Raw genomic sequence first — 16,683 nt, 5'->3', positions numbered from 1 at the left:
TCCATTTCTCCCTTTCAATGGGAATGTCTCTGCTATCCTATAGTCCCATCCCTATACTGCAGGAGCAGAAAACTTGTCTTTTAGTTTCACAGGTTCACAAATGGAGAGCAACTGTGTCCTAGGACGGCTCACACTCAGAGCCCATGTACCGAATTTAGATGATTTAAATAATGAGATATGGGATTTTTGAGCTGATATTTAGATAAGATTTTGGTACCTGGTATAGGAATGTTACTATAACAAATATCTATTGACTTTGGAATCGGGTAGTAAGCAGATTAAAAGAATTGTGAGGATGACAGAAAATTTGCCTTAAGTTGTGTTGAATAGACTGTAGGTAGAGAAATAGACAACTTGGCAGTTGAAGGCTCAGAAGGAAATGAAAATGTTACTGGAAAGTGGAAGAAAGGGGATCCTTGTTATATGTACATATAGTGGCAAAAAACGTAACAAAACTATATCCTGCAGTTATTTGGATTCTAGCCCTCCAGAGCTGATCTTTTAGTTATCTTTTTCTTTATTTCCATTTGTTGTTCTGTTCCAGAGACAGAACATCTGTTCATCTTCTATTCATTCTCTAAATGTTTCCTTTTTGTTATCATTAAAATTTTTAATTGAAGAAATTTGACCTATAATGTGTGAATTTAAGGTGCACAAAGTGTTACTTTGAAACATTTATACATTTTTGCTATTGTAGCGGTATTTATCACATTACATAATTATCGTACTGTGTTCTTGTCTGTATACATTATACTGTGCATTAATCTCTGTAACTTATTTACTACTTATTGCAAGTCTGTATCGTTAAACAACATTGTTAAACAACATCAATTTTATGTAGATGCCCCATTGCTATCCTTTTTTAACAGCTTTATTGAAATATAACTCACACATCATATAATTAACATATTAAAGTATACAATTCAATGATTCTAGTATATTACATATTTATTTTTTAAATTGTGGTAAAGTATGTCACATAAAATTTGCCATTTTTGGACCATCTTTAAGTGTATAATTCAATGGCATTAATTACATTCACAATGTTATCTAACTATAACCACCATCTATTGCCAAAACTTTTTCTCTACTCCAAATAGAAACTCTAACCATTAAGTAATAACTCCTTATTTCTCCTCCCCCTAACCCTAGTAACCTCTAATTTTTCTGTCTCTATAAATTTGCCATTCTAGGTATTTGTTATAAGTGGAATCATACAGTATTTGTCCTTTTACGTCTGACTTATTTTAGTTAGCATGTTTTCAAGGTTCATTCATGTTTGTAGCATGTGTAAGACATTCATTATGTTTTGGGCTGAATAATATTCCATCGCATGCATGTATATAGCACAGTTTGTTTATCCATTCATCTGTCGATGGACACGTTTCTGCCTTTTGGCTATTGTGAATAATGCTGTTACAAACACTGGTATACAAGTATCTGTTTGAGTCACTGCTTTCAGTTCTTCTGGGTATATAGCTAGAAGTGGAACTAATGGATCATATGGTAATTCAATGTTTAGCTTTTTAAAGAATTGCCAAACTGTTTTCCATAGTGGATACACCACTTTACATTTCCACCAACAATGTATGAGGGTTCCTGACTAATATACACAACCACTATCTTACTTTCTGGTGTTTTGCTGTCCTTTAATATTCATAAAGTCACCTGAAAGGAAGATCCGAAGCAGACTGTAGTTCTCTGATGGCTAGAAATAACTAGTTACAATAACCCTCAGAGTACCCTGCTTCTGTAGCCTTTCCTATTCAGTCCTTTTAGTGCTGACTTCACATTCTATTGCAAAGCACCACTTCTTACCTACTTTCAGTCACTCTGCTGAGAAATATAGTCTGAGTTAGTGCAAAAAAAGAGATTATTAACAGGGATGCTCTGACAGCCTCAAAAAGCAGCTCTATGCAGCAGGGCTCCCTTTCCTCTAGTCAGCAAAGGCCCCCATGCTCATGGAATAGGTACAGTGATGGGAAAGGAACAAAAATCTATCTTTTTCCTTATGTGGCTCTGCTTTTCTACCATAGGTCTTCTTCATAGATTAAGTCATTGGAAATATTCCCTTGTACTTAAGGATCAGTCAAGGTCAGTGACCAACAGACTTTAAAATGTCAGTACTGCCTCTTCTCCAGAATGTACCACCATATCAGATAATGGGTTCACATATTATTGTTAATCCACCAAGAAGGCAGGCAGGTTCCATTAAGTTCTTGCTTCTGCACTCATTAAATCTAAGGCCTCAGAGCAATGATTCCCAGATTTAAGTGTGCATCAGAGCAACCTATGTGACTTGTTAAAACATAGATTGCTGGGTTCTACCCTCAGAGTTTCAGAATTGGTAGGTCTGGAGTGGGACCAGAGAATTTGCATTCCTACCAAGTTCTCAGATGACGTTGATGCTGCTTGCCTAGAGGCCATCCTTTGTGAACTGCCTTAGAAGCAGTTGTCATTTAATTTTGCATTGACAGGAAAAGTGTCAACCGAACTTAAAAAAATGCCTATAAAAAATTTTGTCAGTAGAAACAATATGTGTAGTCCCAAACATCATACCCATTATAGCACTGGCTTTTCTGTTTTTTTCTTTCACTGATTTCCATTCTGATGTTTATTATTTCCTCTATTTTGGGTTTGAGTTGCTCTTTGTTTTACAACTTCTTGAGGTGGAAGCATAGATTTTAGATCTTTATTGCTTTCTAATATACATATTTAAAGCTATAAATTTTCTTCTAAGGACTGCTTTAGCTATATCCCATAAATTTTAGTATATTGTGCTTTCATTTTCATTAAAGATTTTTTAAATTGCCCTCGTGATATCTTCGATCCATGGTCAATTAGAAGTATACTGCTTAGTTTCCAAATATTTGGGGATTTTCCAGATTTTTTTTCTGTTGCTGACTTCTAATCTTATCCCATTGTGCTCAGAGAACAAACTTGGTATAATTTCAATCCTTTTACTTGTTTTACGACCTAGTATATGGTCCATCCGTCTTGACAAGAATGTGTATACCGCAGTCACTGGGTGCAGTTTTACACGTCAGTTACATCAAGTTGGTTGACAGTCTTTGTCTCAGTCAGCTCAGGCTGCTGTAACAAAACCCACCATACACTGGATGGCTTAAACGATAAACATTCATTTCTCACAGATCTGGAGACTGGGAACTCCAAGATCAAGGCACCAAAAAATTTGGTGTCTGATGAGAGCCCACTTTCTGCTCTTCATGCACTTGTAATGGCACTAATTCCATCGTGGTGGCTCCACCCCCCTGACCACATCCAAACTTAATTACTTCCTAAAAGGCACTCCTCCAAATACCATCACATTGGAGATTAGGTTATAACATGACTTTTGGGGAGGACACAAACATTCAGTCCATAGCAATGCTATTCAAGTCTTCTATATTTTTACTGATTTTTGGTCTAGTTGGTCTATCAATTGCTGAGAAAGGAGTATTGAAACTATAATTGTTGAACTATTTCTCTTTTCTATTCTGTCAGTTTTTGCTTCATGTATTTTGGGGTTCCACTGTTAAGTGTATATACATTTATAAATACTGAATGTTGCCAATGTCTTGACCCTTTTAATGTTATGAAATATCTCTTTTTATCTTAGTAAATATTTCTTCTCTTAAAGTCTGTTTTTCTGATATTAATATAGCCACTCCAATTCACTGTTATTATTTTCATGGTATATCTTCCCCTCCTTTTCATTTCAACCTATTTGTGTCTTTCAATCTAAAATGATTCTCTTATAGAGAGCATATAGTTGGATCTTGGTTTTTAAATTCAGTGTGATAATCTATGCCTTTGATTGGAGTGTTTAGTCTATTAATAATATGTAAGGTAATTGTTGATAGACTGAATTCATGTCTGCTATTTTGTTTTTGTATCTTTTGTCTTTTTGTTCGTCTTTTCCTCCTTTACTGCCTTCATTTATATTAAGCAAACATTTTCAGAGTATCATTTTAAATCCTGTAACTAACCCGTTTATGAGTTTCACCCCAAATATAATCTTATCTGGCCTAGAATCTATACGAGGAAAGCCATGCTGCTGAATAATGGAGCAGAACCTTGATGCACTCACTGCTAAGAATGCTTTTTAGATCCAGCTAGGCCCCTTAGGTTTTAATCTACCAATAAGTATTAGGAGGTATTATGTTCCCACACTTGTGAATTAATTGACTGTTCCTGAAATATCAGGATAACAGCTATGTCACATGTAACTTCCAATCTTTTCCAATATGATGACCAAATTGATAATAATAAAAACATTTCCAACTTACCATGTTCATTTTGAAAGAGGCAACATACCCTGAGTCTTCACTTACACAAACAGGACTCTTCTCCACAGCTAATTATAAGACCAGACAGAAAAGACTATAGTATTTCTTTATATTTAATAAAATGAAAAGAAACCAACCTCTTTTTTCTTCTTCTCGTTTTAGTTTATCTTCCTCTATTTCTTTTGGCAATTTTTCCTTTTTCTCTTTCTCCACATCATTATGCAAATGTTTTGTGGTATAGCTGAGTGCCGGGGACAGAAGGATCTCTCCATTTTTGCAAAGTTCATCCCGAATTTTAATAAAAAACTGCTGAAGTTCTACTGCATCTTCATATATTTCAGAATCTGTCCTATAACAACACCAAGAGTATCTAATGACACAAAGCTATTTCTTTTAAAACACCACAATTATTCGTTAAATTCTATTGAATGGTTCTTTAATATGTTAATTCATATAGTGGTACTTCTGCACAGTTCTAAGAAAGGTATGTTCCTTGAAATTCATTAGAACACAATCTGAAGAGTCATTTTTCCTTGGTGAGCCTCATGCCCACCAGTTTCCTTTTTCCAAAGGCTCGCTTCTAGTACAGCTCATATAAAAGGAAAGGCCTCATACAGTTTCCTGGGGGGAAACATGGCACATGCATCAGTTGATTCTGGCAACAGATGGGGGATGCCAGAATCAAGAACTAGACTAGGCTCCAACGAGGTGCAACACTTACTTGCATCTAATCTTTGGATTAATTTTTTACTATCTCTTAACTGAGGGACCAACATATTATATAAAGTGTTAACAAAAGATTTAGGCAATGTCCATTTTCTTCTTTTTGGATTTATATATCATGATTGCCTAGGCTGGTAGGACTCAGCAAATATTTGACCTAAACTGCAAGCAAAATCATGAAGGACATCCTCTAATGGTTACAGGTCTCAAAGTCAGTATTCATTTTAGTTTCCCAGAAATAACTACATAATTCTGGAAAACCAGTAGAGGCAACACAGTGAGAGATGGAAAAAAATGATCTGTGTCATACTGAACACTTTTTTTAAAGACTCTTTCCTCATTTATAAAATTAGAGGACTGGGCCAAATCAATTTCGGAATTTGGACTAAAAGAAATTTTTTTTTTTTAAAGAAATTTTATTACTATCTCTAATCCACTGTGATATGAGGAAGGCTTAAATATAATTCTATTAACTCAGAATACCATGGTCTGAAAAATTATTCACAAAGGTAACTGCAGACGAAGTATTAGTGGAAGTCATGGAGACAATCTAGTCAGGGGAATGTGGCAGGCACAGCAAGTCCAGTGAGCTGCCTGCTAATACTCACTACTAGAGCATCAAATTTAAGCAGTCTCCAGAATGCTTCTCCTCATCAGGAAAGGTGAACTGGCAAACAATCTGAAAACACTGCCAATAACAACCGAAATGGATGTTTATAGAAAGGTTTCAAATTTTTTTTCAGGTTATAGAAACATTAATGCTTACAGGAAAGTAATAAAAATAAAACTGGCCAAGGAAGAAACTCCTACAACACTATTTTGATGCCTGTTTTCTGAATTAAATATCTGAAGACTGTCTACTTAAAATTAAAACTCACTTTATAATAGTTTACAATTTTAAGTATAAAATTAAAAGTGAAATCATTCTTTTGGTAATACATGTTACAATGAAAGGGCAGATTTATAATTCCATCACGTCCTATGGTTTAGTAATGGAAGTTTTGTACAGAGCCATTAAACGTCTGACATATCCTTTCTGTTTTATTTATTCAAACAAAGTAAATGAAGAATTTGTTAATCTAAGAGGCTAGGTGTTTTCTGCATATACAAACAAAGAACAAAACCTCAAGATGGAAAAAGAAATAACTCTCATAACACCAGCATGGGCTAGGGAGCTGTGTCCTACACAACTGGACTGAGAACAGCTTGAACTGGAGTTGGTGGGGGGAGGCAGATGAAGGGAGGGGGAGTAAAAAAAATAAACACTCATGTCACCTATATAAGATAAACAGAGTTGCTAATAATCTAAGAGACAAATGTACTTTGGAAGACTCACAGAAATAACCCCCCAATGTACTGGGGATGTACTGGGAATGGGATAGGGAGTGACTTTAGACTTAAGGACTATTTAAGTAACTTAGAATAAGAACAGAAATCTAAGTTCCATGAAAGCAGGGTTTGTCTGTTTTGTCCACTGGTATATTCCATGCACCCAGTAATGCTCACAACTGGTAACCACTCAATAAACATTTGGTGAATAAATGAAAATAATAAATTAATGCAGACTTTGACTGCAAGATGACTCTCCTCCTGTCTATCTCTTTATTTCTATTACCACTGTTGAAGAATAAGGACAATTTCCTAAATGTGTCACTCAAGGGTCTCGCCAATTTGACCCAAATTCCACCCATTGCTTGAACACACCATATTCATTTTCTAACCCTATGCCTTTACTCATACTACTTGCCTTATGTGAATCCCATCCATTCTCCCATTCCTCCCTGATGCCTCAAGCCTTTTTAGAACGCTAGTGGAGAGTTCTTTACTCCCCCATCTTGACTAAATATCAAGTTGTATGTTGTCTCATGCTTGGAATTATTTTTCCCTAAGCAGAGGTCCTATCCCAATTGTCAGACTTGAAGCTCTTAGAGCACAGAGATCAAGCCTTATCATCTGTAGTTGTGCTCCATGATTGGTATCTTGATGACTGTCTCAGTCCTAGCCCTCTACAGTGGGAACAAGATGAGCCACCACATTTACTAGTTGTGTGACTTTGGGCAACTTCTCTGTGCACTTTTTCACATGCAAACTGGGAAGATTATCATCTACCCTGAATGGTTATAAAGTTTAGCGGTCATCTACATAAAGTGCTTACTTAGCAAGGTAATTTACAAAAAGCAGATGCTTAATAGGAACAGCAAACATTACTATTAATTTTTCTTTCAAGATCCAGAGCAAATGCAGGCATCACAGATTCCCCAGCTGGAATTGCTCCACACCCATGGCCGAAAAGTGTAGCTCTCAGCATGATAGACTGTAAACTCCAAGAAGGTAGAGTCTGTAACTTTAATTTTTTATAATCCCCCATGTGAGTCCAAGAACTCACAGAAGACACATTGTAATTGCTGAACTGAAACTGTTTTAACAGCCGAGTATAATACTGTGTGGCAAAGATATACCATAAATCAAATTGAAAAGGAATTTAAGTTTGATGGAAATTTAAATTTGATTGCTTCTTTTAGAACATTAATTTCTGCAGAAAGCACTTAAAGTGAGAAATCTGAGATTAAAAAATAAGTCTTTTTAGGTACTTGATATGGTGATCAAATTTAAATGTTGAACCTCAGATTAATACCTTAGAACTGTTTTAATTTTTTAAAGCACACTTGAATTGAACTCAAACTTTAAAAGAAAATCGTTACTATTTCTAATTATAAACTATTTATCCTTTCAAAATGTTTTGTGAAAGGCTACATTTTAAGAGTTTATGCTTTTCAACAGATCTTCAATTTTGTTTTACTCCCTCTTCTCATTAGTCCTAATCTAGATGCTTTCTCTCTAGAAGTTTTGGCTATTTAGAATTCAAACTAGCACCCCACCAACTGTAATCATGTACCTAAGATGAAATAGTACATCAAAGGAGAATTATCTTCTGTTTTGCATTAAATATCACACTTTCTCCAAAAGAAATGGCTTTGAAAACATACCGATTCATCCTTCTTGCCCTTTCCAATACTTCAAACATGTGCTCTTGAAATAAATCAAGACGCCGGTAGCGATTATTTTCAACATTCTTCCTAATTATGTCAAAAGTAAGAGGAGGTTTGTTTGGAAAGCTGGGATCCACACCAGGAATTTCTGCCAAGGAATCACTATAGCATCTTCCCTCATCATCCTGATGACTCATGACAGACACAAAAAGATTGTGGATAAGCTCTTGAATCAGCAAGGTCACATTTGGGACATGAGAGTCCTCATCTCCCTCTAGGTCTCGCCGAGTTTCAAGCAGGACTTTGTGTAGGACAAGGGCATCTTTGTAGATCAAAGACTCAGGCTCATTGTATGTACAGGCATTGTTAAACATCATGACAAAGTCCTCAACCATGGAGTCTATATCTTGGTATTTGTTGGCCATCATGTGACTTCGAATTTTTTCCATGTCCATAGGCTTTTTAATGGTCAGATAGTAGTCAGGCAGCTCAGATCTGGAGGGAAGCCTCAGAAATATGGCACTGAGGCGGCGACCCCTCTTATCAGTATAGTTTTTTACAGCTTCATAGACTTCATTTAGCTTCTGCTGCATTGGAGTCATGTATTTTGATTTTTTTGGAGAAATGCCACTCTTCCTACCTAAAAAAAGAGAGATTTAATGTTAAATAGATAAAATGAAATAAATGAACTTAAATTTGTCTGTAGTTGGTACAATGGGACTATGCCAAACGATTTGTGAAATACAGTAATTAGTGTATCTCTTGTGAAATATATCCTATTGACAAAGAAGAAACTGGAAAACAACTTTAAAACTGTTTTCAGTAATCATATGTTTGGTAGGAGAGTAAGTACTGTTGAGATAGTTGTGAATAAGACAGAATAAAGCAAATAAGTAGTTATGTGACATTCTAATTCTATCACCTGTGATATCCTTGAGAACTGAGAGTTTCATCACAGGTGAAAAGAGACGCAGATGTTAAAACAGAGGATACTGAATAAAAACCTTGTAGCCTTAAATAGTAATTGAGAGTATCAGTATAAACTTAGGATGCATTTTATCTTTAAAAATAACACACACACACACACACACACACACACACACACACACACTTTCCTAAGTCTGTATACCTCTATATAGTTTTGACTATATAGACTTAAGTTTTAAAATACTGATTTCAAATACTAATGTCAATAGCTCCTTGGCAAATGGCAGATTCCCAGTCAGCACAAGAAGAGCCTGGTACATCTTGAAACACTAAACAGTAAAGAACCTATCAATGACTTCTTATTAGGGTAATGTGAAAAGAACATGGGGGGGGAGGGGAGGAGTAGGAAGAAGGGATGGAAGGATGAAGAGGGGTAGAGAGAGAGAGAGAGAGAGAGAGAGAGAGAGACATACACACACACACACACACACACAAACACACACCAGCATTCAGCCTGGGACAACATGAGCATCAATAAGGGCAATGGGTTAAAACTCTAGCAATATGTTTAAATCTAATAGTTCTTAATGAAATATAAAAATGAAAAAAACAACGGGGTACATCCTGGAAGACATTAGTAAACCAATGCATTATTCTGAAAACTGGTCAACAAAGGGGAAAGAAGCCTAGGTTTTATCCTTTCAAAAAACAACCCAAAACTCTACCACCAGGTAATGAAATATTGGATGAGGCAGTTTCTCTATATAGAAATACTTCCGCTAGTAAATGAGCAAGGAGTGACAACATTAAACTATTCCTACTTTTACATCTCTTTAATGAGTTACCGTAGTGCACATCAATAGCTATTAGCATAACAGGAACCACCAGATATCACATGCCACCTGATGGAAGCCCACATGTCACCTGTGAAGTTCGCTTTTGTACCAAAGGGAAAGAACTAGGATCAAATCTAAGTCTAAATCAGATCAAGTCTCCAGCTCCAACTACCAATTTATAGGAAATATAAAGGACAAAAGAACCTGTTAAACTACAGCAAAATGACACAATTAGCAAAACCCAGGCTGGAGAACTATGGTACAAACCCGCTTTTTTCAACAAATAAACTGCGAGGGAAAAAATAAAAAGAGAGATGGAGGGGAATTTAAAGCTTAAAAGAAGCATCAATCAAATGCAACCTGTGGACTTTCTTTGGATTCTACCTCACCCGAACACTGCCCCAAGGCACGATGCAACATAAGTGTGGAAAACCTACTATGAAGCATTCCAGCTGAAATGGAATCTATTCAAGCCTTTAGAATTAACTTCCATTTACAAGAAATAAGGGGAATAAAGGAAAAAGTTAACTGATACCTCGAAGAAGTGAACTGACTAATCCAGAATTTAGGACTGTAAATGAAAGTGATCTGGTTCCTAAAGAGTCGAAGTCATGAGGATAAAAAAGAAGGGGAATTGCTCTAGATTATGAGTTTAAGGGTATAACAATCAAATGTAATATACTTAACTTAATTGGATCCTGATTTGAAGAAACTAACTGTAAAAGTACATCTGTGAGACAATCAGTAAAATTTAAAATTTGTCAGGTATTAGATGAGACCAAGAAACTAAGAAATTGCTAATTCTGTTAGGTGTGATAATGACTTCATGGTTATTTAAGAAAATACAGTTGATCTGTGAACAACATGGTTTGAACTGCACGGGTCCACTTATACGTGGATTTCTTTCCCCCAATAAATATACAGTTGGCTCTCCAATTTTCTAATCCGTGAATTCAACCAACCTCAGACTGAAAATAGTATTTTTAATCCCAAATTGGGGATCTGCATATGTGGGCTCGTTTAAGTTATACAAGGATTTTTGGGATGTGCCCCTAACCCCCAAGTTGTTCATAGGTCAAGCGTATCTACATATTTGAGAGATGTAAACTGAACTATGTAAACATGACTGGATTTTCTTTAAAAGAATTTAAAACAAAGAGAAAAAAGGGGACATTGGAAATAAGTATGCCACAATTTTGATAATGCTAAGTAACAGGTGTAACATACAGAAGTTCACTGTATCATTCTTTATATTTGTATGTGTTTGAAATTTTCCATAATATAGAGAAATGAAAAGGACATTAACATTAAAATCTCCTTTCCCCGAACTTAAAAATATGTATGTGTATTTATGTATATTTAAACAGTTACTGTTAAATTATTTATTTATCCATTTATTGATCAATCGATCGTTAGTTTCCTAACTCAATTTATACAATTAGATCTAGTTTTAAAAGGCATTGTGTCTCTAAAAAAAAGGTTTTCATTCCTACTTGTATAGTTTCACTGAAAGATAAATACCTTAACAAGAAGGAATCATCACTTAGTAGTCATACCCAAAGCTATTGTAAAATTCAGCTTAGTCATTTCATATAAAAAAAGTAGGGTCTGTTTGATTTTCCCCCTTTCAGCAAATATGGCTATAAAAAATGTACGACAACACCACTATCATTTGTTGGTATTTGCTTCATTTATGTATTTTAAATAAGGCAGAAACTTCTTGTTTAGCCCAATGATATTATTTTACTGTCTTCTCTCCCCCCAGTTTTGAATAAAACCACCACCCACAGACCACACAGAAGACAGCTGAATTAATTTCCGGTACAGTGGCTTGGCATCTCTAACCTCTCAAATTCTATCTAGGAGAAGCTGCTGGGATTCATTTTTAATTCTAGTCATCAGCAAACAAACACACACACACACAAAATCTGACACTATACTCTTCTAGGCATTGTATGTAGAAAAAATATCTATTCTTACTATTTAACACTTACAAAATGTCCACTGCACTAAAGAAAATTAGCAAAACCATTAATGTTATATCGTATTCCCACAGTTTAACTACTTAAAATACAGAATGCTTGAGAGAAGGGAAGAAACTCCATGCTGGAGTGCAAATTCAAATACATTCATCAATTAATTAAACATTATTTCAGTAAATCAGTAATTTGTCCTTGATAAACTAAACTGAATAACAAAGTATGAAGCTGCCTTACTCAGCTTGAGTTTGGGAGAAGCCATGTCATCCTCATCAGGCAGTGGGCCCAGCTCTTTCCTTTTATCCTTGAGTAACTTCTCCAGGACGTGTGCATCGTTGTATACCTATATTCCATAAATATATTTAAAATTATTCTCTAAAACACTTTCTATTGAAATATGCATCCACAAAGAAGTTTTAAAAACACAGGTTAGAATAGTTTGGAACTAAACAAATAAAGCTTGAGAACATTACTGAGCAACAAAATTACATCTCTGTGAGGAAGGCCTAAGCCTCAATTGGTATGTTGTTTAAGCTTTCCAGGTGATTCTCAAACTTTATGCAGACATGAATGATAAAGTCTGAGAACTACTATAGTAGAATCATTTTAAGTTTTTACAGAAGTTTTGAAACTTATTTACATGTATTGTTTTCTTCATAAATTTCTACTGGACCCTCAAAGAAGCAGACTTAGCTCAATGAAAATTAAAAATATCTAATAGTCAAAAAATCCAGGAGGAGAGAAGCTCATTTTACGGGGCCACCACTACCCTGATTTCAAAACCAGACAAAGACATCACACACACACACACACAAAAAAAACTATAGGCAAATATCCCTAATGAACATAAATGCAAAAATCCTCAACAAAATATTAGCAAATCAAATTGAGCAATACATTAAAAAGATCATACACCACGATCAAGTGGAATTCATTCCTGATATGCAAGGTTGATTGAATATCTATAAATTAATTAATGTGATACACCACATAAACAAAATGAAAAATAATCATATGGTCATATCAATAAGATGCAGAAAAAGCATTTGACAAAATCCAGCATCCATTTATGACAAAATCTCTCAGCAAAGTGGGAATAGAAGGAACATATCTCAACATAATAAAGGCCATATTTGAAAAGCCCACAGCTAATATATTTAATGGGGAAAAGCTAAAAGCATTCCCCTTAAGATCGGGAACAAGACAAAGATGCCCACTTTCACCACTTTTATTCAACATAATACTGGAAGTTCTAGCCACAGAAGTCAGACAAGAAAGATGTAACAGGTATCCAAATTGGAAAGGAGGAAGTAAAACTGTCATTATTTGCAGATAACATGACACTTTATATAGAGAACCCCAAAGATTCCACCAAAACACTATTAGAACTGATGAATTTAGTAAAGTAGCAGGATACAAAATTAGTATTCAGAAATAGGTTGCATTTCTACACATCAATAACGAACTATCAGAAAGAGAAACTAAGAAAACAATCCCATTTACAATGGCATCAAAAAAAAAAAAAGTTAGGAATAAACTTAACCAAGGAAGTAAAAGACCAGTCCTCATAAAATTATAAGACATTCAAGAGAGAAATTTAAGATACAAATAAATGGAAACATATACCACACTCATGGAAAAGAAAAACAGTTAAAATGTCCATAATACCCAAAGCAACATATAGGTTCAACACAATCCCTATCAAAATACCAATGGCATTTTACACAGAACTAGAACAAACAATTCTAAAATTTATATGGAATCATAAAAGACCTCAAATAGTCACAGCAATCCTGACAAATAAGAACAAAGCTGGAGGTATCACGCTACCTGGTATCAAATTATACAAGGCTATAGAAATCAAAACAGCATGGTACTGGCATAAAAAGACACATAGATCAATGGAACATAACACAGAGCCCAGAAATAAATCCATGCCTATATGGTCATTTAATCTATGAAAAAAGAAGCAAGAATTTACACTGGGGTAAAGACAGTCTACTTAATAAATGGTGTTGGGAAAACTGGACAGATACATGAAAAAACAAATGAAACTGGACCACCTTCTTACACCACATACAAAAATAAACTCAAAATGGATTAAAGACTTAAACGGAGGACCTGAAACCATAAAACTCCTAGAAGAAAATATAGGAAGTAAACTCTCAGAGACGCTTAGTAATATTTTTACTGATATATCTCCTAGGGCAAGGGATAAAAAGAAAAAAATAAACAAATGGGACTACATCAAACTAAAAAGTTTTTCACAGCAAAGGAAACCATCAACAAACAAAAAGACATCCTATTGAATGGGAGAAGGTATGTGCCAATGACACATCTGATAAGGGGTTAATATCCAAAATTTACGGAAAACTCATACAACTCAATGCCAAAAAATCAAACAATCCAATTAAAAAATGGGCAAAGGACCTGAATAGACATTTCTCCAAAAAGGACATACAGATGGCCAACAGACATATGAGAAGATGCTCAACGTCACTAATCATCAGAGAAATGCAAATAAAAACCACAATGAGATACTATCTCACTCCAGTCAGAATGGCTATCATCAATAAATCAACAAACAACAAGTGCTGGTGTGGATGTGGAGATAAGGGAACCCTTATGCATTGTTGGTGGGATTCCAAATTGGTGCTGCTACTATGGAAAACAGCATGGAGGTTCCTCAAAAACTAAAAAATAGAACTAACTTATGACCCAGCAATTCCACTCCTGGGTATTTATCCAAAGGAATCCAAAATACTAATTTGAAAAAATATATGCACCCCTATGTTTACTGCAGTGCTATTCACAATAGCCAAGATATGGAAACAATTGAAATGCCCAACAACAGACTACTGGATAAAGAAACTGTGGTACATTTATACAATGTAGTATTACTCTGCCATAAAAAAGAACGGAAATCTTACCATTTGCAATAACATGGATGGACCTAGAGGGTATTATGCTAAGTGAAATAAGTCAGACTGAGAAAGACAAATACCATATGATCTCACTTATATGAGAATCTAAAAATAAATAACTAAAAACAAAAAAAAAAAACCCTCCAAGCTCACAGATAGAGAACCGATTGGTGGTTGCCGGAGGTGAGGTTGGGTGAAATGGGTGAAGGTGGTCAAATGGTACAAACTTCCAGGTATAAAGTAAATATAGGGATGTAAGGTACAGCATGGTGACTACAGTTAATAATACTGTATTATATATTTGAATGTTGCTGAGAGAGTAGATCTTAAAAGTTCTCATAAGAAAAGAAATTTTGTAACTATGTATGGATAGCAATGTTAACTAGACTTACTGTGATCATTTCACTATATAATATATATATATATATATATATATATATATATTAGCAAATCAAATTGAGCAATATATTAAAAAGATCATACACCATGACCAAGTGGAATTCATTCCTGATATGCAAGGTTGGTTGAATATCTGTAAATTAATTAATGTGATACACCACATAAACAAAATGAAAAATAATCATATGGTCATATCACACACATATATAAATATCCAATCATGTTGTATACCTGAAACTAATGTTATATGTCAATTATACCTCAATGAAAAAGTAAAGGATATGAAATAGAAAAAGTATCAAGAATGTATCTTAGCTACACTGATAAAAAAACTGAAAATCAAGACACTTCATAACAAAATCAATTATTTTGAGGTGCATTTATGGGAATATTCTCATTCTTATATAATCATACCATTTTATGGAAAATCCTTGAAAGAAGTATGGCTATTGAGGATAGTAATAGCAATGATGAAAGATTTTAATGCCGTCTGATTTCATTTGAGTGCTTATTCGAATAGTAGGCATGATGCCACATGCTCTGTACACATTATCTCATTTAAACACTGTAGTAGCCCTGATGCATGCAATATTATTATTCCCAACTTAAGATGAGAAAAATTAGGTTTAGAAAAGCTGCTTACACAGGGAATGGCAGAGCAGGATTCAAATCTAGGATTACAGACTATGAAATTTTAACCTTTATAATGTACTGCCTTCCCATTTGAAACAATTACGAATAGACAAAATAGTAAGTTAGTCACTGAGAATAACCTAAGTTAGGTGTCTGGACCTGTCTCTCAAAATGCATTATTGCATGAGCATCCAGAAGAAAACGTGTCTGTGCCAGGATTCCTGTCCGTCCGTACCTGGGAGCCCTCCTCGTTATAGTGCCTGGCGTTGCGGAACATCAGTTTCATGTCTTCTATCATTCCCTCTTCCCCTGCGTATTTGTCATTGCGGATGTTATGCTCAATTATTTTCAAGTCCATTGGCTCCAAGATGATTTTATAATAATCAGGATAGTCCTTTTTGGATGGTTTAACCATAAACAGATCACAAAGTCTTCTGCCTGAACCTGGCTCACGAGCTTCAAGAACAACATTGAATAAGATTTTCATTCGCTGCTTTCTTATGTTCTTTTTACTGTCAAGGGGGGAGGTAGAAAAGGGGAAAAATGAGAACAGATTCAATTTGTGTGTTTTTTTAATACAAGGATGAACATGAAATGAAACAAATTAATCTCTTGGGCAGGTACTTCATAACAATTACAATTTATTGATTACATAGGCCACAAACACATAAACATGCTGGAAGCTAAAAGCAAATATTAGGAAAATTTCCAAATGTGGCAGGAGCAGCCAATGAACACCAGACAGACCTGTTTAAAATATTTATGAAATGCAATGCTTGAAGAAAGATCCTATCTGACAGCCAAAGAAAACGAAATCTTATCAACTGAAATATATTTCTTGTTTTTAAGAATAGAACAAAAATGGAATAAAACTGATTCCCTACACCTTTTAACAATCCTCATTAAAAAAACAAACAAAAGAAAACCAAAAACCAAACCAAACAAAACCCAACAAACACACATGCAAAAAAGTGTTCCATCTA

At 34.9% G+C, this 16,683-nt stretch overlaps 1 protein-coding gene across 22 annotated transcripts in view; it reads right to left on the bottom strand.

Annotated features, from left to right (window-relative positions):
- PBRM1 (polybromo 1) overlaps positions 1–16,683 on the bottom strand; it is a 95,082-nt gene that overhangs the window by 40,622 nt on the left and 37,777 nt on the right. For all 22 annotated transcript variants that reach the window (XM_081073364.1, XM_081073352.1, XM_081073365.1 and 19 more), the window contains 4 exons: positions 15,936–16,212; positions 11,982–12,087; positions 8,000–8,642; positions 4,427–4,638 (listed from right to left, as the gene is read on the bottom strand). In XM_081073364.1, coding sequence (XP_080929490.1) covers positions 4,427–4,638; positions 8,000–8,642; positions 11,982–12,087; positions 15,936–16,212 — 1,238 coding nt within the window. The remainder of the gene's footprint in view (positions 1–4,426; positions 4,639–7,999; positions 8,643–11,981; positions 12,088–15,935; positions 16,213–16,683) is intronic.

Source organism: Rhinolophus hipposideros, assembly GCF_964194185.1.
Source record: "Rhinolophus hipposideros genome assembly, chromosome: 14".
Taxonomy (NCBI): Eukaryota; Metazoa; Chordata; class Mammalia; order Chiroptera; family Rhinolophidae; genus Rhinolophus; species Rhinolophus hipposideros.
This window is presented reverse-complemented; position numbering and strand designations above follow the sequence as displayed.